At 41.9% G+C, this 21,595-nt stretch overlaps 2 protein-coding genes across 8 annotated transcripts in view; one reads left to right on the forward strand and one right to left on the reverse strand.

Annotated features, from left to right (window-relative positions):
- The window catches only part of SLC25A28 (solute carrier family 25 member 28), a 48,799-nt gene extending 35,182 nt beyond the window's left edge, over positions 1-13,617 (reverse strand). Inside the window, exon 1 of the mRNA XM_055352732.1 lies at positions 13,408-13,617. Coding sequence (XP_055208707.1) covers positions 13,408-13,617 — 210 coding nt within the window. The remainder of the gene's footprint in view (positions 1-13,407) is intronic.
- The window catches only part of ENTPD7 (ectonucleoside triphosphate diphosphohydrolase 7), a 66,102-nt gene continuing 58,002 nt past the window's right edge, over positions 13,496-21,595 (forward strand). For 3 of the 7 annotated variants that reach the window (XM_055352728.2, XM_063710403.1, XM_063710401.1), the window contains exons 1-3: positions 13,629-13,752; positions 14,026-14,128; positions 15,594-15,776. In XM_055352728.2, the coding sequence (XP_055208703.1) occupies positions 14,121-14,128; positions 15,594-15,776 (191 nt within the window). In that variant the 5' untranslated portion in view covers positions 13,629-13,752; positions 14,026-14,120. Of the gene's footprint in view, positions 13,949-14,025; positions 14,129-15,593; positions 15,777-21,595 lie in introns of all 7 variants that reach the window. The other 4 variants (XM_031015034.3, XM_055352727.2, XM_063710404.1 and 1 more) reach the window with 4 other exon arrangements.

Below are 21,595 nucleotides of genomic sequence, written 5' to 3' on the forward strand. Positions count from 1 at the left end.
TATCACCAGCAGAGGCTGCAGAACAGCAAATATTGCAGAATGGCAAATGTTGCTGCCTGATCCTTCCTCTGGAAGCTTCATCTCAGAGGGGCACCCAGCCGTATGAGGTGTCAGTCGGCCCCTACTGGGAGGTGCCTCCCAGTTAGGCTACTTGGAGGTCAGGGACCCACTTGAGGAGGCAGTCTGTCCATTCTCAGATCTCAAACTCCATGCTGGGAGAACCACTACTCTCTTCAAATCTGTCAGACAGGGACGTTTAAGTCTATAGAAGTTTCTGCAGCTATGTTCAGCTATGGCCTGCCCCCCAGAGGTGGAGTCTACAGAGGCAGGAAGGCCTCCTTGAGATGTGGTTGGCTCCAGCCCATTCAAGCTTCCCAGCCACTTTGTTTACCTACTCAAGCCTCAGCAATGGCAGACGCCCCTCCTCCAGCCTCACTGCCACCTTGCAGTTTGATCTCAGACTGCTGTGCTAGCAGTGAGCAAGGCTCTGTGGGCGTGGAACCCTCTGAGCCATGTGTGGGATATAATCTCCTGGTGTGCCCTTTGCTAAGACCATTGGAAAAGTGCAGTATTAGGGTGAGAGTGTACCGATTTTCCAGGTACCATCTGTCATGGCTTCCCTTGGCTAGAAAAGGGAATTCCCCAACCCCTTGTGCTTCCCAGGTGAGGCGATGCTCCACCCTGCTTTGGCTCATGCTCCATGGGCTGCACCCACTGTCTGACAGGCTCCAGTGAGATGAACCCAGTACCTCAGTTGGAAATGCAGAAATCACCAGTCTTCTGCATCACTCACGCTGGGAGCTGTAGACTGGAGCTGTTCCTATTTGGCCATCTTGGAACCTCCCCAGAAGAGACAAGTGCAGATTTCTTACATGCATATATTGCATAGTGGTGAAGTCTGCGCTTTTAGTGTACCCATCACCCAAATAGTGAATATTGTATCCAACAGGTAATTTTCCAACCCTAAACCTCCTCCTACCCTCCCACCTTCTGTAGTCTCCAGTGGCTAATAGTCCACACTGTATATCCATAGGTACCCTTTGTTTAGCTCCCACTTATAAGTGACAGCATGCTGTATTTGACTTTCTGAGTTATTTCACTTAGGATAGTGGCTTCAAGTTCCACCAGTGTTGCTGGAAAAGATATGATTTTATTCTTTCTTATGGCTGAGTAGTATTCCATGCTATATAAAAAATACATTTTCTTAATCCAAACTTCTGTTGATGGACACAGTTTGATTTCATCTTTGTTATTGTGAATAGTCTGCAATAAAGACATTAATGCAGATATCTTTTTGATATAATCATTTTTTTCCATTTGGATATATATGCATTGGTGGGATTGTTGGATCAAATGGTACTTCTATCTTTAGTTCTTTAAGAAATCTCCATACTGTTCTCCATAAAGGTTGTACTAATTTACATGCCTACCAACAAAGTATAATTGTTCCCTTTTTTCCACATCCTTGCCAACATTTGTTGTTTTGACTTTTTAGTAATAGCCATTCTGACTGGTGTAAGATGGTATCTCATTGTGGTTTTCAGTTGCATTTCTCTGATGATTAGTGATGTTGAACACTTTTTCTTATATTCTTTGGCCACTTGTATGTTTTCTTTTGAAAAGTGTCTGTTCATGTCCTTTGCCCAATTTTTAATGGGATTATTTGCTTTTTTCTTGTTGAGTTCTTTGAGTTCCTTGCAGATTATGGATATTAGTCTTCTGTTGTATGCATAATTTGCAAATATTTTCTCCCATTCTGTAAATTGTCTGTTTACTCTGTTCTTTTGCTTTGCAGAAGGTTTTTTGTTTAATCAAGTCCCATTTGTCTATTTTTGTTCTTGCTATGTTTGCTTTTGAGGAATTGGTCATAAATTCTTTGCCTAGGTCAATGTCCAGAAGAGTTTTTCCCAGATTTTCTTTGAGGATGTTTATAGTTCAGGCATTACATTTAGGTCTTTAATCCATCTTGATTTAATTTTTGTTTATGGAGAGAGGTATGGGTCTAGTTTCATTCTTTTGCATATGGCCATCCAATTTTCCTAGCACCATTTGTTGAATAGGGTGTCCTTTCCCCAGTGTTTATTTTTGTTGAGCTTGTCAAAGATCAGTTTGTTTTAGGTATGTGGCTTTATTTCTGGGTTCTTTATTCTATTCCATTGATTTTTTTTTTTTTCAGACAGAGTCTCACTTTGTCACCAGGCTGGAATGCAGTGGAGTGACATCGGCTCACTGTAGCCCCAGCCTCCCAGCCTCAAGCAATTCTCATGCCTCAGCCTTGCAAATAGCTGGGATTACAGGTGTGCACCACCATGCCCAGCTGATTTTTTTTTTTTTTTTTTGTAGTAGAGATGAGGTTTCACCATGTTGACCAGGCTGGTCTCCAACTTCTGGCCTCAAGTAATCCACCCTCTGTCTTCCAAAGTGCTGGAATTACAGGCATGCACCACCATGCCCAGCCTATTCCATTGATGTATGTGTATATACTTATACCAGTACTACACTACTTTGGTGACTATAGCCTTGTAGTATAATTCAAAGTGAGTAATGGATGCCTCAAGCTTTGTTCTTTTTGCTTAGGCTTGCTCTGGCTATTCAGGCCCTTTTTTGGTTACATATGAATTTTAGGATTTTTTTATAATTCTGGGAAAAATGACATTGGTAATTCGATAGGGATTGCATTGAATCTGTAGATTACTTTGGGGACTATGGTCATTTTAACAATATTGATTCTTCCAATCCATAAGCATGGGATGTTTTTCCATTTGCATAATCTACTATTTCTTTCATCAATGTTTTGTAGTTCTCCTTATAAAGATCTTTCACTTCCTTGGTTAAATATATTCCTAGGTGTTTTTTTTTTTTTTGTAGCTATTGTAAATAGGATTGCCTTCTTGATTTGGTCATCAGCTAGATTGTTATTGTTGTATAGAAACACTACTGATTTCTGTACATTAATTTTGTATCCTGAAACTACTGCATTCATTTATCAAATCTAAAAGCTTTTTTGGAGGAGGCTTTGGGGTTTTCTAGATAGAAGATCATATCATCAGCAAACAGGAATAATTTGACTTCCTCTTTTCCAATTTGGATGTCTTTTATTTTTTTCTCTTGCCTGATTGGCCTGGTGAAGACTTCCAGTACTAAGTTGAATAAGAGTACTGAAAGTGGGCATCCTTGTATTGTTCCAGTTAGAGGAAATGCTTTTAATTTTTCTCCACTAAGTGTGATGTTGGCTGTGGGTTTGTCATATATGACCTTATTATGTTAAGGTATGTTTCTTCTATGCCTAGTTTATTGAGGATTTTTATCATGAAGGGATGTTGAATTTTATTGAATGCTTTGTCTGTATTGAAATGATCATATAGGTTTTTGTCCTTAATTCAGTTTATGTGATGTATCACATTTATTGATTTGCATACATTGAAACATCCTTGCATTCCTGGGATAAATCCTACCTGATCATGGTGTATTATCTTTTTGATATGCTGTTGGATTTGATTTGCTAATATTTTGTTAAGGATTTTTGCATCAATGTTCATCAGGGATACTGGTCTATAGTTTTCGCTTTTTGTCATGTCCTTGTCTTGCTTTGGTATCAGGATGATACTGGCCCTGTAGAATGAGTTAAGGAGACTTCCCTCTTCCTCTATTTTCTGAAATAGCTTCAGAAGAATTAGCAATAGTTCTTCTTTGTATATTTGGTAGAATTTGGCTGTGAATCCATATGGTTCTGGGCTTTTTTTGTTGTTGTTGAGAGATTTTTTATTACTGATTCAATCTCACTACTCATTATTGTTCTGTCTGTTCAGGAGTTCTGTTTCTTCCTAGTTGGATCTCAGAAGATTGTATGTTTCCAGAAATTTACCCACTTCTTCTAGGTATTCTAGTTTGTGGGCATACAGTTGTTCATAATAGTCTCTGATGATCTTTTGTATTTCTGTGGTATCATTTTAATGTCTCATTTTTCATATCCATTTGTTTATTGGGATCTCTTCTTTCTTGGTCTAGCTAGTGGCTTATCAATTTTGCTTACATTTTCAAAGAAGCAACTTTTCATTCATTGATTTTTTTTGGTCCCTATTTCATTTAGTTATGATCTAATCGTCATTATATCTTTTCTTCTGCTAACTTTGGGTTTGGTTTGTTCTTGTTCTAGTTCCTTGAGATGTGACATTAAGTCATTATTTTGTAATCTTTCTACTTTTTGGATATAGATATTTAATGCTATAAACTTCCCTCTTAGGATTGCTTTTGCTGTATCCCACAGGTTTTGATATGTTGTGCTTTCATTTTCATTCATTTCAAATTTTTTTTAATTTCCATCTTAATTTCTTTCTTTCTTTTTCAGACAGGGTTTCATTCTGTCACCCAGGCTGGAGTGCAGTGGTGCGATCACAGCTCACCACAGCCTCAACCTCCTGGGCTCAAGCAATCCTTCTGCTTCAGCCTCCTGGGTAACTGGGACTATAGGTGCACATCACGATGCCCAGCAAATTTTTAAAAATTTTCTGTAGAAATTGGGTCTTACTATGTTGTCCAGGCTGGTTTTGAACTCTCACAGGGCAGTGGCAATTGTTCTATGTACGTGTAGGAGAGCCTGGTTTCCCTGTCTGTTCTTGGATGGGCAGCAGCTGCAGCTGCATCAGTCTGAACTCAGCCTAAGGGCAGGATGTAGCCCAACATTAAACTCTCAAAATGGTGCCTTGGGCCTGGGACCAGAGAGGGTAGGGCGCGTTCCAGGCAAGCAGTGTGAGCAAGAAGCTGTGGGGAAATGCAATCTGCTCACATCTCAGTCACACAGCAGCCCACTGCAGGGCAGTGGTATTGTCTTAGATATGTATAGGAAAGCCTGGTTTCCCTGATCCTCCTTGGCTGGGTTCATGTCTCAGTCTCAACGGCAGCCCACAGAAGGGTGGTAGGGACTCTCCCAGGGGTGCGTGAGAGCACTTGGTCTCCCCTCTCCCTTTTTGGAGCAGGGCAACAGCCGCAGCCATGTCTGTAGATCCCCGGTATCTAGACTATCAAAATAACGCCTGGCTGAGGCTGCTCTAGTCTCAGATGCCTGTAGGATTCCATGTGGATTTCTTTTCTGGAGCAATATATCTGTGCAATTTTAGGCAGCTCCATATATCAGGCCTGAGGTCCTAAGCTAGTTGGGGTTTTCTTGCATAGCCAAGATCATAAAAGTTCTTTTTGGAGTGTGGAGCCCTAGGGATTTCTCTCTTATTGTTTCCCAGCATCCAGGAGCCTCTTGGGGCTCTCAGTCAGTCCCCAAACCCTCTCCTTATTTACTTCTGGTGCTTCCCATCACTTCTCTGGTGAGTCCTAGCATTCTCTACTAGACAATCTCTTTAAAATATATCTACTTACTCTTCTGGTTCCTCTCCATGAAGGAGGCACATACTACCTGTGTCTAGTCAGCCATCTTCTCATTGTAGTTTTAATTTGCATTGCTCTAATGACTAATGATTTTGAACATCTTTTGAACAGATTGCTTATTTGCCATCTGTATATCTTATTTGGTGAAGTGCACAAATCTTTCGTCTATTTACACCTGGGTTGTTTGCTTTCTCATTATTTAATTTTGAGAATTCTTTTCATATTCTAGATACAAGCCCTTTATCAGATATGTGATTTGCAAATATTTTCTCCCACAGAAGGATAACCCACTGTGTGGCTTATCTTTTCATTCTCTTAGTAGTGTGTTTTGAAGAGGAGTAGATCTTAGTTGCCTTTTTCTTTTCTTTTTTTTTTTTTTTTTTGAGGTAGGGTCTCACTCTGTCACCCAGGCTGTAGTGCAGTGGCACATTCATGGCTCACTGCAGCCTTGAACTCCCAGGCTCACATGATCCTCTCACCTCAGCCTCCTGACTAACTCGGATGAGAGGTCCATGCCACCATGCCTGGCATATATTTTTATTTTTAAACTGTTTTTAGAGATAGAGTCTGACTGTGTTGCTCAGGCTGGCCGTGAACTCCTCCCACCTCAGCCTCCCAAAGAGCTGAGATTACAGGCATGAGCCATCATGCCTGGCCTAGATCTTAGTTTCAATGGAGACCAATTTATTAAGGTTTTCTTTTGGTGTGTGAGTGTGTATCTTGCTTTTGCTGTTGAATCTAAGAAATTTCAAGGCTACCAAGATTTTCTTCTCTATTTTCTTTTACAAGTTTTATCATTTTAGCTCTTACAACCAGGACTATGATCTATTTCAAGTTAGTTTTTATAAGTGATGTTAGATTTTTTTTGTCACTGTCAGTTTTTACTCATTAATATTTCTCTGCGATCTTATCATATGTGTACATAAAGAGCTTCCTTTTGTTTTTCCAGGTACAACAGCAGGTTCTTTTCTGATTCCGCAAAGTCCTGCATGGGGTGGAGGCAGAGAGAGAAGAGAATGTAAACACTGGGTTCCACCCCCTGGAAATTAAGGGAAGACCCCTTACCTAGATAGGGACTGATTGGAGAGGTGAAAGGGAACAAGGTGAAAGGTAGGGGTCCTGGTGAGAGAAAGCAGGGGGCCTGAGAACACAGAGGAAAGTGGTTGAGAAATGTTCTCTCATATGCTCTTTAAGAGAAGCAAATGCCCCTTTTTTTTTGTCCCAGAAAGCATGTCTCTTTATCTAGAATTAGGCCGTGTGCCCACTCCTGAAACAGTAGCTATGACCAAGGGATGAGATTTTGCCCAATACCTCAGGCCTGGCTTGCATGTGCCATTCCTAGGGCCAGGAGTGGAGTCAGAATCCTCAAATGACATGCTACACATGAGGAGGGTGTCCACACTCAAGTAAAATTGGGATGGATACCAAGAGAAGGGGTTACGTTCCCTTCTCACAATGCCTCTGTTCAAGTACTATGGGCTTTTAGAGTTTGCCATACTGTACCCCCACCCCAGCCTCCCTCACCCTGGTCTCTCTGAGGAGGGGCCTTTTACTTCTCTGAATGACCTAAGGTACTGATTTTCTGCATTTTTCAAATTTTCAATCATCCTACTTGTTAATTTACTTTCAGCAGATGCTGTTATCTCCCTGCTCTGCTATGTCTTCATTCCTCACAGTACCCGAACACAAAGCTGTGGTGTTATCAGACTTTAACTGAAGGTTTTGGGTCCCGAAGAGGATTATAACATAGCACAAAACTCAAAATTGAACATTGATGATGTCATTATCAATATCCAAAAGTTCCCTGACCAAACTCATTTTAAGGACTGTGGTAATTTAAAAGTATGTCTACAAATTAGTTGATACTTCTTTATTCAAAAGGTGGAGCCGAATTCCCCTCCCCTTGAATGTGGACTAGGAGTTAGTGACTAACTTTTAACAAATAATGTGTGGCATAAGGGAAGATTTTGACTTCTGAGGCTAGGTCATACAAAGGATAAAGTTTCTACCTGGCTCGTTCTCTTTAGGATCACCCTGGGGGAAGCCAGCTACCATGTAATGAAGGTACTCAAGCAGCCCTGGGAAAGAACCATGTGAAAAGAAACTGGGGCCTCCCACCAATAGCCAGCATCAACTTGCCAGCCATGCATGCCATCTTGGAAAGATATCTCCTAGTTCCGGCTAAGACTTTAGCTGCCTATAACCCCGGCTGACATCTTGTTTGCAACCTCATGAGAAGATCCTTAGTTGAGGGGCAACCAAACTCCTGACCCACAGAAATTGTGAGAGATAATAATGCTTATTGCTATTTTAAGCTGCAAAGTTTTGGAGTAATTTGCTATGTAGCAACAGATAAGTAATACAGAGAGTCTCTCATGGGCTGTTTTCTTCCGTCTTATCTGCCATCTTGCCTTGATCCTTCCGCTTTTTTCATCTCTTTTTCTTTTTTCCTTGCCAGAGCTCCCCAAACCCAGTCTCTAGAGGGAATGCTCAAAATTACTGTATTTCACTTTGCAGAGTAATTTAAGTCTTCTTGGTCTAAGCATCTCCCATCTAGATTAAGCCCAAGGGATTCCATCTTTTCGGACCAAACATACCTGTTAAGGTCCAAAACAGATATTCTGTCTTCCTACCAGGCCCAGTGGCATCAGGTCCAGTCAGACAGCTGCCAGCTTGCCCTAATAGAAGTAGATATAGGCAAAGTACTATAAGAGCAAAAAATAAGAAGCATGTAAGCTGACTTGGGGGCTTATGGAGGAGGTAACATTTGAGCTGAGTTTTTAAGGATATGTAGGAGTTCATTTGGTAGAGAAGTGAATGAAAGTTAGTTATGCAGAGTAAAAGCAAGTAAAAAAGCTCAGAGGTGAGAAAAGTTATAATCAATGCTGAGAACTTTAAATATGTAAGGGTTCTGGGTGACAACATCTATTAGTGAGCTTGGAAGCTGTTGGGGGCTAGATAATATCAGACATTGAAAGCCACACATATCAGGAGACTACAGACAACATAAATCCCTGATTCACTGACTTAAAAATAAGAACAATAAGGAATTTAGTATTTCAAATAATAAGCCCAAGGTAAGACTGCTCCAATATCTTAATTTAGCAGCTTGATGATGTTATCAAGAACCCAGTTTGCTTCTGTATTTCTATTCTGTTATCCCCAGTCTTGTACCCCCATGATTATAAGATGGTTACAGCAGCTCCAGGCATCATGTCCTTAAGATTACACCTGGACAGCCTGGGCAACATGGTAAAACCCCATCTCTACCAAAAATACAAAAAACTAGCCAGGTGTGGTGACGTGTGCCTGTAGTCCCAGTTACTCAGGAGGCAGGAGGATTGCTTGAGCCTGGGAGGCAGAGGTTGCAGTCAGCCGAGATTGCACCACCACACTCCAGCCTGAGTAACAGAGTGAGACCCATCTCAATAACAACAACAATAACAACAAAAAGATCACACGTGGAAGTAGAAAGGGGGCCTTCTCTTCTTTTTCGGTCATTATATAAATTTTTTTAAAAAAGAAATGGGCTCTTGCTATATTGCCCAGGCTGGAGTGTGGTGGCTACTGATAGGCACAATCATAACACGCATCCAGAGAAAACTGCAAATATAATTCTAAGGCAAGCCTTTAAAGAGCAGTTAAAAACTTGTTTTGAAATACGGGTTTCTAGAATTTGTTTCAACATGTTGAGTTACAGCAAATGAAATGGAGAAATAGTCTCAATGCTTTTTAACTCGCCCTGCTGACTGGAAACCTTAGAACTCAGCCTTATGAGCTGTTAATCAGATAAGCACTGCAGGTTTTTGCAAAGAATCATGCTTGACAAATGCTTGAGGGCATACGGATTTATTGAAGGAAGTATTGTCCAAACCAGACTGACAAAATTTTACAAAGAAAATAGAATTTTAAAATGTTGGGATTAAAATGTAGATCTTATCGGAGTATGGCGGTGTGCGCCTGTAATCCCAGCTACTAGGAAGGCTGAGGCAGGAGAATCACTTGAACCCAGGAGGCAGAGGTGGCAGTGAGCCAAGATAACACCACTGCATTCCAGCCTGGGGACAAAGCAAGACCCCTTCTCAAAAAAAAAGGTAGTTTCTTTTCTGTTTTGAGATGTAGTTATGAAATGTAAATTAGAGGATGTTTCAATGAACTTTTGAATTATAAGTTAATATAGTTTAAAAACCATATGAATTAAGTACTATTTAAAAAATAGATAGGAATTATACTTCCACTCAAAAACACCTTGAACTCCTGGCCTCAAGGGATCCTCCTACCTCAGCTTTCTAAGTAACTGGGATTACAGCTGCATGCCACCATGCCCAGCCCCATTATGAAAAGTTTTCATTGACGTATACCTGTATCGTTTTTTTCTTTCAATAACTTTGGTATGAATGTATCTGTTTTTAAGATGAAGAAAACTTTCCCTAGAAATGTCTTCCCTCCTCCTTGGGCATTCTTCTCAACAGCTGACTTCCCTTTCATATTATTAGCTAAAATTGTACCATATGCCCATTTAAACCAATATTTTGTGAGGGTATGGGCCCACCATGATTGACTTAGACAATCACAATTTATCTCCTGGGACTGAGGTTGGAGCCTAGCACCCTTCAAGCACATGGCCAAGCATATTCAGTGTGGTTACTTGTCAAGCTAACAAGGTAGAAGAGAGAGCCTGCTTCTGGAATAGGCTATCAGCGGGATCTCCCACACCATGCTAAGGAATTTGGACCATATCTCATTGGAATAAGAAACTACTATGGGATCACAGGATGGGCTAAAAAAATAATAAGGAACTTCTGGAATAAGGTACTTCTGGAATAGGCTGTCAGTGGGATCTGCCACACCATGCTTAGGAATTTGGACTATATCTCGTCAGAATAAGAAACTACTATGGGACCACAAGATGGGCTAAAAAAAAAATAAGGAACGAGTGAAGGATTTTAGATCAGGAAGTAGCATGATGAGATTTCCCAATGGTAACAGAATCAAGGGGCACTCAGGAGGGGCATGGGTCTGGGGGCAGGGCCACCAGTTGGAAGGCTTCATTAGAAGATCTTGGAGAGGATTTTAGGCAGTTGAATTAAGCACCCCTAATGACTCATTGGATGGAAAGGGAGAAAGAAAGTTAGAAGGAAGATATTCTAGGATGACTCCCATACAGGTTCCTGCTCTGGTGAATCACAGGGTATTTTGTCAAGATGGAGAATATGGATGGAGGAGGTTTGGGTGGATATGATGAGAGTGGAGAGATAATGAGTTTATTTGGGACAATGGGGTGCCTGAAAGACAGGTGAAGAGAGATGGGTAAACTTGGAAGGGAGAGTGTAGACCACATGACACTCCTCCAAATTCCTTTAGAGGGTAGGGTGGGATGGAGTGTGGAGGGAAGGAGAATCCACAAGGGGAAATGAAGCAAAGCAAACAACTAGCACCTAATATGGGACCTGTTGGGCTGATTTTGCTCAGGGCTGGGCATCAAGCACATCTGGAGAAAAATTGCAAATGTAAATGTAAGGCAAGCCTTTAAAGAGCAGTTAAAAACCTGTTTTGAAACATAGGTTTCTATAACTTGTTGCAACATGTTGAGTTACAGCAAATGAAATAGAGAAATACTCTCAGTGCTTTTTAATTTGCCCTGCTGACTGGAAACCTCAGAACTCAGCCCTATGAGCTGTTAACCAGATAAGCATTGCTGGTTTTTGTAAAGAATTATGCTTGACAAATGCTTGAGGGCATATGGATTTATTGAAGGAAGTATTGTCCAAACCAGACTGACAAAGAAAGTTTTACAAAGAAAATATAATGAAAAAATGTTGGGATTAAAATGTAGGTCTTTTCTGTTTTATGATGTAGTTATGAAACGTAAATTAGAGGATGTTTCGATGAACTTTTGAATTATAAGTTAATATAGTTCATAAACCATAGGAATTAAGTACTATTTTAAAAATAGGAATTATACTTCCACTCAAAAACACCTATTTTGTGGAACACTAAAGTTTGAAATATATATGTATAGAGAGATTAGACTTAGAACTCACAGAAGGTAAATTCAAGAAATTTTTAAAAATTACTCCAAAACATTATTTTAGTTCTTTCCATATCTATTTTGTTCTAGGAACTGAACTGGGTTCTGAAATAATAAAAATAACTGGTATCTGTATAATGTTGTGGTTAATCCCAACTTTATGCAACTATTCTATTCAATGTGGTTTCTGGGGGTCCAGATAAAATATAACACTTGAAGCAGAGTGGGGATTGAGGGACAGAGAAAAAAAAACTGAGAACTGAGAATTGAAGAAGAAAGGCAAATTAGGAAGTTCAACAAGGTTAGGAGAGTAGTGGAGCCAAAAAAACAATAGTCATGAGAACTGAATATAGAAACTGGACAATGGCTAGATCTTATATGACAATTAGAACTCTGACCCACAACCTCTACAGCAACCAGCCGAGAATAATCAGGACTTGGTCAATGACTCAGTTTCCCTGTTTTTTGCCGCCTCCTTTCTTCAACTCAGGACCCACTAAAGACAGCCAAATATGCTACCTACCCCAAACCAATCACCTAAGAGACACTACTTTTGTTAGCCCACCTCCAGCTTTCCCATGCTAATACCCTCAAGTCAGAGCATACATGAAACCTTCCCTTTTTGTTCACTACTAAGCTTTCCTGGCCAGGTGCAGCTGCTCATCCCTGTAATCCCAGCACTTTGGGAGGCTGAGACAGGAAGACTGCTTGAGCCCAGGAGTTCAAGACCAGCCTGGACAACGTAGTGAGACTCCATCTCTACAAAGAATTAAAAAAAAATAAGCCGGGCATGGTGGCACGTGCCTGTAGAGCCAGCTACTCAGGAGGTTGAGGTGGGAGGATCGCTTGCTCAGGAGGTCGAGGCTGCAGTGAACCATGATCACACCACCGCACTCCAGCCTGGATGACACAACAGAGTGAGAACCTGTAGGTAAGTAAGTAAGTAAGTAAGTAGTTTTCCTAATGTCCTGACAGGCTTTGAGTCGGCCAAACGCAAGTGATGGTGACTGACTCCCTTGTCATAGCAAGCTTTGAATAAATAAAGCATTTGGGTGGTCTTCCTCCCCGAACCCCCCCGTTCATTCATTTGCTTATTAATTATACATTAGTTGTGTTTTATCTGCCAGGCAGTGGCCAGTATGGGGAATATGTGGAAGCAGACAGTCCCTGCCTTCAAGGATATTCTGTCTAGTGGGACAGACAGACAGACAGACACATACGTATAATAGTAATTCAACGTGCTAAATGAAACAATAGGCATGTATAAAAAAGGTGTAGTAGGTCAAGTAGGGCTTTTAGGGGAAGGCGACCCTTAAGATGGGTGGTAAGGGATGAGTAGGAGGTGATTTGGCTAAGAGGCCGGGACGGTTATTCAAGGCAGGTGGAGGGGCAGAATGAGCAAAACAGGACGCGTTGCTGGAGCGTGGTAAGGAAGGCAAGTAGCGGCAGAGGACGGCGGTAGGGCCGATCGTGGGGCGCAATGGATGTGCCACGTTGGAAAGAGCTTGGACTTTATGCCGTCCTCCTGGAAATGAGATAACGGCTGGTGTAAGCAAGAAAGAAAAACACACACACCCACGCGCGCGCGTCGTTTCCTTTGTGTTACTGTAAGGTCAAGGAGGGCGGCGACACAGAAATTCATGATGACTGGCATAAGCAGACATTCAATGAATGAATGAATGGACATAAGCACTTTGGTGTAAACGTCATTGTCTTCGATTTATGTTTTTCTCACGGGGCAAGACAGTGAGGTCGGGGCATCAGTTTGGGAGGTGATAGGGAAGGTTTAAGGTGAGAGAACTGCCATTCTGGTAGGGAGGGTCAGTGGGCACAAAACCAACAATAGGTGATGGGCAAGGGATGCGCTTCGGTCGCGAACACCCCGAACCCACCTACCGGAGCTACTCTGTCCCAGGAGCGGCCGTGGAGAAAGCAACCAGCCGAGAGTTCGCGCCCCAGGGAGGGAAGCGGGCGCAGAGCCGCCCAGCGCCACTCACCTGTGAGCTCTCCGCGGGCCCTGCAGGCGGAGCCTCGGTACGACGCCTTTCCGATTGGGCGCGGCTCAAAGTCCCGGGGCGGGCATTAGAGGCCAAGCGCTCTAGGGGATTGGCCATCCTGGCGGACGGACGTGCTGCTGACCGAGCTGGTTCGCCCCCGGTTCGGCTTGTGGAGAGCCGGCCCCTCTCCGTGAGTCTTCTGTCAGTCATTGGCTCCCTGCGGTTTCCTTGGGGACGTGGCGCCGCCGGCGGCCGGGCCCTCTTTCCGGCTGGGCAAGGGGCCGCGGGGAGTAGCTCGGGACTGAACCGAGCGGTGCCGAAGGAACCGGCGGGCCGCTTGATCCCGTGAGTGTGGGCGCGAGAGGGCTGTGGGATCCGGAGGGACGGGGAGAGGAAGCGGGACCCACACCCCGCCACCTGGGGACGACCGGTTCCTAGAGGACAGAGCTGGCCCACGAGAACGCCCCGCTCCCAGGATGCCCGGGTAGGGTCCCCTGGGCCTGAGGAACCGGAGCAGACGGAGCGGGAGCCTGGAGAGGAGGTGGGAGCCGTGGAATTCCCGTGCAGGTTTGTCTCGTGGGCTCAGTCGGACAGAAGCCTGAAATCAAATCTTTCTAGGCTGCAGACGTAGGAGATGCCTGGGACAAGGAGGCCACCTTCTCAGGGCAAAAGAAAAAGAAGGTGACAGGCGTTGAGACCACCGAAGGGAACCCATGGCTAGGTAAGGCTGCACACTTTCCCTCCGGCTGGGAGCACGGCAGAGGATGGCAGGGAAGTTGGGGGGCCCTGGGAGGCTGTCCCAAGTGAGGTTTGCCCTGGAGCTGCACTTGGACTTTGTATCCTGGTTAGTTGGATGCAGAGACGATCAAAGTTGTATTATTTAGAGGGCTGATAAATAATAGTTTCTAGCCCATAGCCCAGGAGTGGTAGAGTGAGTCGGCTTGCTCAGCTCTGTAAAGTGCAAGGTTGTAACATTGATTGAGATTCGCATCTGAGCAAGGCTAGGTGCCACTTGAGGAGGTTAAACAAAGAAGTTTTTTGTTTTTTGTTTGCAATGAACTTTAAAAGCAGACAGACCGAGGTCCTTTTGAATCAATATACAAAGTGAACTTCACAGATGAATACACTTATCCATACATTATAATACCCTGAAGCTTTTAAAAAATATTAATGTGGATCTACATGCACCAATAAGGGACAGTTATAAAATAAAGTGGAGGAAAGATGCAGAACAGCAGGTATGGTGGACTACCATTTGTGTAAAACCGAGGGAATGGATACGCACACACACACACACACAGAGAGATATATTACTGTAAATATATTAGTGTATATTTATGCTTGTGTATCCGTAGAATATCCCTGGAAAGATACACAGCAACGGCCAGGTGCAGTAGCTCACGCCTGTAATCCCAGCACTTTGGGAGGCCAAGGCAGGCAGATCACCTGAGGTCAGGAGTTCAGGACCAGCCTGGCCAAGTAGAAACCCGGTCTCTACTAAAAATACGAAAATTAGCCGGGTGTGGTGGCAGTCACCTGTAATCCCAGCTACTGGGGAGGCTGAGGGAGAAGAATCGCTTGAACCCAGGAGGTGGAGGTTGCAGTGAGCTGAGATTGCGCCACTACACTCCAGCCTGGGCAACAGAGCAAGACTCTATCTCAAAAAAAAAAAAAATTACACAGCAACTGGGTAGCAATGTTTGCCTCTGAGAGATTGTGGGGTTAGGGCAAGAATCACTTTTCACTATACAATATATCCTTTTAAACTGAGTTGTCTTTTACTATGTGCATGTATAATCTGGTAAAACATTTTTAAAATCAGTTAAATAAATTTTCTGACCATCCTGTTTCTTGACAGAATTCTTGGTTGGGAATAGTGTAGTTGCTCTGATTCTCCAATGTTATGAGGTTGCCCAGGGAGACTGGTGATCTTTTCACTAACATGAGATTAAGTCTTTGAATTGCACTCAAAGTGCAGTTTGGAAAAAGGGCAGATAAGGCTTTTCTGATTTATATAGTAGAAGCACCATGAGCTTCTTCTAAAATTAGAGACGACAAGAACATTTAGACTTCTGTTGGCATGGATTTTTGCCTTTATTAGGAGGGCTTTTATCCAATTTTAAAACGATATTTAAGCACTCAATTTTAGAAATGTTTCAGACTTACTAATGTTTGTCTAATTTCAGGATCAGTTTTTCCTACCTCTGCCCAGCCTCCTGGTACTTCACTGTGCCCACAGTGAGTCCATTTCTCCGTCAGCGGGTGGCATTCCTGGGACTCTTCTTCATATCCTGTCTCCTTTTACTTATGTTAATCATAGACTTTCGACATTGGAGTGCTTCATTACCACGAGATAGGCAATACGAAAGGTGAGTCAGCTTTAGATTTTGGCACTCAAGTCATAAATATTTTCATAAGCTGTTTAACACACTACTAACTTTGACCCTTTTGGGTGATACTATACTTTTATTAGTAAAATTGCATGCCATTTATTACATAAAGAAGATTTTAAGCCCTATTTTGGCAATGTTCAGTTTGGTACAGGAATACAGATACTGCATGAAAGGCATCTTTCTGTTTTCTTGTTTTGGTGGGCTGAAACTTATTGTGTGTATAAATGTTTAGGACTGTATTATACCTTTATGAATGGACCCCTTTATCATTATTAAATGATTTTCTTTATCCTTGATTATATACTTTGCTCTGAAATCTACTAGTCTGGTATTAATATAGCTACTCCAACTTTCTTTTGATTAACATTAGCATGACAGATATTTCTTCTATAGTTTTAGTTTTAGCCTATTGGTGTCTTTATATAAGTGGGCTTCTTGTATTCAGTGTTTGGTTGAGTCTTGTTTTTTTTTATCCAATCTGACTATCTCTGCAGTTAATTGGGGTGCTCAGGCCATTTATATTTAATCTGATTATTTAGTATGTTTAGTTTTAATCTTGCTATGTGTTTTTCATTTGTCACATTTGTTCTTGTTCTTTTTCCTCTTTTTCCCTCTTCTTTTCAGTTGAGCACAGTTTTTATGTTTCCATTTTATCTCATGTTGGCTTATTAGATATAACTTCTTTTTTTAGTGGTTACTTTAAAGTTTATAGTGTCATCTTTAATTATCACAATCTTCCTTCAAGTAATATTACTCCTCTTCACATCTAGAACAAGAACCTAACAACAGTATACTTTCATTCCTCCCTTCCCCTTGGTCTTTCTGCTATTGTCATATATTTTATTTCTACATGTTATAAGCTCCACAATATATTGTTATTATTTTTGTGTTAGTCAATTGTCTTTTGAAGAGATTTTCAATATAAGAAAAAAAGGCTTATGTATTTAACCATATTGTTGCCTGAAAGGGTCATATAAGCAAAGTCACCCTTGAATGCTGAAGGGATGGAGAAACCAAAGAGGAGGCAGGCAAATTGTTCGTTGGTATTCATTGATTTATTGAGGGAATTTGCAGACAGAAGCGTGGTCCTGGGTAGCTGCAAGACAGGTAGATCTCCATACTGTTACTCCCCAGACCCAGGGCTTATATAGTACAGGGAGACGGTATATGCAGCCTGTGCAAGACAATTAAAGACAGCCCTCCAGAACAGGTAAGAATGCTGCATGTGCCATATCCTGTCATTTGTGTGCCAACACCAAGGTCGACATGTTCTTACAGTAGTAAAGCAGGAATCAGGAGGCATTTACGGGACTGAGGCTAGTCAGAAGTCAATGTGGCAGATTAGCATCCAAGATGGAGTCACTTTTGTCTATATTTACCATTTCTGGTCTGCTTCATTCCTTTGTGTAGATCCATATTTCTATCTGGATCCATATTTCCATATTTGCTTTTATCTCAAGAACATTCTCTAGCATTTCTAGTAGAGCAAGTATGCGGTGATAAATTCTTTCAACTTTTATATGACTGAAAAAGTCCCTATTTTGCTTTCCTTTTGAAAGAAATGTTCATTGGGTATAGAACTCTAGGTTGATCATTTTTTTCCTTTCATTACTTTAAAGATGATGCTTCACTGTCTTTTGGCTTGCATTCTTTCTGAGATGTCTGCTGTCCTTTTAATCTTTGTTCTCTCTGTATAGAATGTATCTTTTTCCTCTGAATACTTTTAGAATTTTCTGTTTATCACTGGTTTTAAGCAATTTGATTGTGATGTGCTTTGATGTTGTTTTCTACATGATTTTATTTATTTTTTTTTGAGACTATCTCGCGCATCTCCCAGGTTGGAGTGCAATGGTGCAATCATAGCCCGCTGCAGCCTCAATCTCCTGGGCTCAAGCTATCTTCCTGCCTCAGCCTCCTGAGTAACTGGGACTACAGGCATATGCCATCATACCTGGCTAATTTTCTTGATTTTTAGTAGAAGTGAGGTCTCGCAGTGTTGCTCAAGCTGATCTCAAACTGCTGAGCTCAACCTGTCCTCCTGCCTCGGCCTCCCAAAGTGCTGGGATTACTGGCATGGGTCACCGTGCCCTGCTTACATGATTCTTGTGCTTGTGATTTGTTGATTCTTGGATCTATGGATTTGTAGTTTTAATCAAATTTGGAAACATTTTGTCCATTACTTCTTCAGATTTTTGTTGTTGTTGTTCTCCCCTGCTTTTCCTCTGGGGACTCCAGTTACATGTATATTGAGCTATGTGATGTTTTCCCACAGCTCACTGATGTTCATTTTTTTTCCAGTCTTTTTTCTCTCTGTGTTTCATTCGGATATTTTTTTGCTGCTTTCAAATTTGTTAGTATTTTTTTCTGTAGTGTTTAATCTACTGTTCTATCCAGTGAAAGTTTGACATCTTTTTTCACAGATAGTACATCTGAATTATTTTATATACTTTTAGCTATACCAGTTGCACAGAAGGTCTGTATTTCTTTATAGCAGTGATTCATTTTGCTATTTTTTTGAGATTAGTTTTTGATGAAGCTACAAAATTAAATAATGGCATGTTATGTTCATTATCTTCAACATGATTTTCTTATTAAAAATTTTTTTTCTTTAGAGACAGAGTCTCACTCTGTCACCCAGGCTGGAGTACAGTGGTGCGATCATAGCTCACTATAACTTTCAACTCCTGGGTTCAAGCAATCCTCCTGCCTTGGCATCTCAGAATGCTGGGATTACAGATGTGAGCCACTGTGCCTGGCCTCATTTTTAAAATATTTACATTTTCTTTTTCTTTTTTTTTTTTTTGAGACAGAGTCTTGCTCTGTTGCCCAGGCTGGAGTGCAGTGGCGCTATCTCGGCTCACTGCATCCTCTGCCTCCCGGGTTCAAGTGATTCTCCTGCCTCAGCCTTCTGAGTAGCTGGGACTGCAGGCACATGCCACCATGCCTGGCTAATTTTTTGTATTTTTAATAGAGATGGGGTTTCACTGTGTTAGCCAGGATGGTCTCGATCTCCTGACCTTGTGATCTACACACGTTGGCCTCCCAAAGTGCTGGAATTACAGGCGTGAGCCACCATGCCTGGCCTAAATTTTCTTTTTATTGCTTCTCAGATATGTATTAGTTAAGAGGCTTTGGGCTGAAAATAACAGCCCACATTGACTTAAACAATAAGAATGCTCACATATCTGGAAGTCCAGGGGTAGAAGGACTACAAGTTCAACACTGGCTGACAGGATGAGAGGCTCTGTCTCTCCTGTCTGTTGTCCACAGTGTCAGTTTACTTAATGGTTGAAAAACAGCAGACTGCCGGGCATGGTGGCTCACGCCTGTAATCTCAGCACTTTGGGAGGCAGAGGCAGGTGGATTGCACGAGCTCAAGAGTTCGAGACCAACCTGTGCAACATGGTGAAACCCTGTCTCTACAAAAAAATACAAAAATTAGCCAGGCATGGTAGCATGCACCTGTAGTCCTTGCTTCCCAGGAGGCTGAGGCGGGAGGATCACTGGAGCCTGGGGAGGTAGAGAATGCAGTGAGCTGGGATCACGCCATTGTACTCCAGCCTGGGGGACAGAGTGAGACCCTGTCTCAAAGAAAAAAAAAAAGAGAGAAGAAAAACAGCAGACAGTAGCAACCAGGGCAACATATATATTCACTTATGTCCCGTAGGAGACAGAAGGGCTTTCCATGACTCTCTTCTAAGAATGGAGAAGAGGCTTGCCAGAAACCTCTAACAGCCATTTCCTGGAATCTTTTTTGGTCAGAATTGGAACACATGCCTACCCTCCTTTTTATTTCTGGATTCTGTCCCCAGATTTTCTCATTTCCCATTCACTTTGGTCATTCATTCATTCATTCATCATTCATTCATTCATTCAACAAAAATTTGAGCAGCCACTATGTGCAGACGATAATAGGCATCAGACACCAGATACAGAGACTTTGGTACATTTTCTCAAGAAGCTTATGTTTTCAGCCTTGCCTTCTTCTAGCAGCCCTATTCATTTGTATTTTTGGCTTGCTTTTCTTTTTTTTTTTTTTTTTCTTTTTAAATGTTACTGAAATAGAGATGGAGGTCTCACTATGTTGCCCAGGCTGGTCTTGAACACCTGGGCTCAAGCGATCCTCCTGCTTTGGCCTCCCAGAGTGTTGGGATTGCAGGCATGAGTACCATGCCAGCCTCGACTTTCTTTTCCTTTCCAGAAGAGGAAACACTGTTTGGATGATTATAGTAATCAACAACTGCCCTTAAGAAATGTACTAAATTTGGAGACCTAAATCCATAATTTGAGTTTGTTTAATGCTTATGGAATTTTCTTGACAGACCTGCGCATAGTTTCTCACTTGAAGACGACATGGTCTAATTATGGACTTCCATGTAGGTTGGTTAATATGGCTAAAGACAATTAGGGAGTGAATGGTGAGCTGTATGGCTGGAGAGCTAGATCAAGCTGAGTCTGTTAAGCTATTTTAGAGGGTTTAGGCATTACCCTCAGGGCAGAAGGAAGGCTTTGAAAGGTTTTGAAGAGTGAAAAGGTTGGAACTGCTTTTTAATTTTTTTTTTTGAAACAGAGTCTCACTCTGTCACCCAGGCTGGAGTGCAGTGGCGCTATCTCGGCTCACTACAACCTCCGCCTCCCAGGTTCAAGCAATTCTCCTGCCTCAGCCTCCCAAGTAGCTGGGATTACAGGCATGTGGCACCATGCCCAGCTAGTTTTTGTATTTTTTAGTAGAGACGGGGTTTCACCATGTTGGCCAGGCTGGTCTCGAATCCCTGGCCTCAAGTAGTCCACCTGCCTCGGCCTCTCAAAGTGCTGGGGTTACAGGCATGAGCCATCGTGCCCAGCCAGAACTGCTTCTTAAAGAAAGCTCACTTTGGTGGGATTGTGGAAAAAGAATTGGAGAGGAATAAAAAAGAAAGCAGGAAGAGTAATTGAACTAGAGATGCTCCTTGACTTATGATGGGTTATGTAAACTGAAATATCATAAGTTGAAAATGCATTTAATACACCTAACCTAACAAATGTCATAGCTTAGCCTAGCCTACTTTAAAGGTGCTCAGAACATTTACATTAGCCTACTGTTGTGCAAAACCACCTAACAGAAGGCGTATTTTATAATAAAGTATTGAATATCTCACGTAACTTATTGAATACTGTACTGAAAGTGAAAAACAGAATAGTTGTGTGGATACTCACGGTATACTTTCTACTGAATGTGCATCACTTTTGCACCATCATAAAGCTGAAAAATCGTAAGTTGTACCATTGTAAGTCAATGACTGTACCTCAATAGAGAGATGGTTGTGGTTGCAAGAGGATGGAGAGAGGTAAAAGCATTTAAATGTATGTGGGAGTTAGAGTGATCTGATAATTCTTGTCTATCACTGTATCCCAAGTGGTCAGAGCCAATAAATACTTGGTAGGTTGAATTAATTGAAACAAGTTAGCAATACAGCTGAGGAACACATAGGCTGTGCCACTGTGGCGACCTCACCAAAGTCCTAACACCCTGGAATGCTGTGGCTCAGAGCTCATTGTTACTTAATTAAAGGTTCTGTATATATTGCCACAAATGACCATTTATCATTAAACTTCACTCAGGGCAGCCTCCATGAGTCATTTAAGAGGCAAACATTTATTGAGGGCTTGCTGTGTCGATGACTCTATGATAGCACTGGAGTGCAAAGATGACTAAACATAGCCCCTGAACTCAAGGAGTTTGTAATCTAGTTAGAGAGGCAGGCATAAAGGAAAAATTATTTCCCAGTGAGATAATAGTTTAGGTATGGTTGTAT

The sequence above is a fragment of the Gorilla gorilla genome, chromosome 8 (assembly GCF_029281585.2).
Source record: "Gorilla gorilla gorilla isolate KB3781 chromosome 8, NHGRI_mGorGor1-v2.1_pri, whole genome shotgun sequence".
Lineage (NCBI taxonomy): Eukaryota > Metazoa > Chordata > Mammalia > Primates > Hominidae > Gorilla > Gorilla gorilla.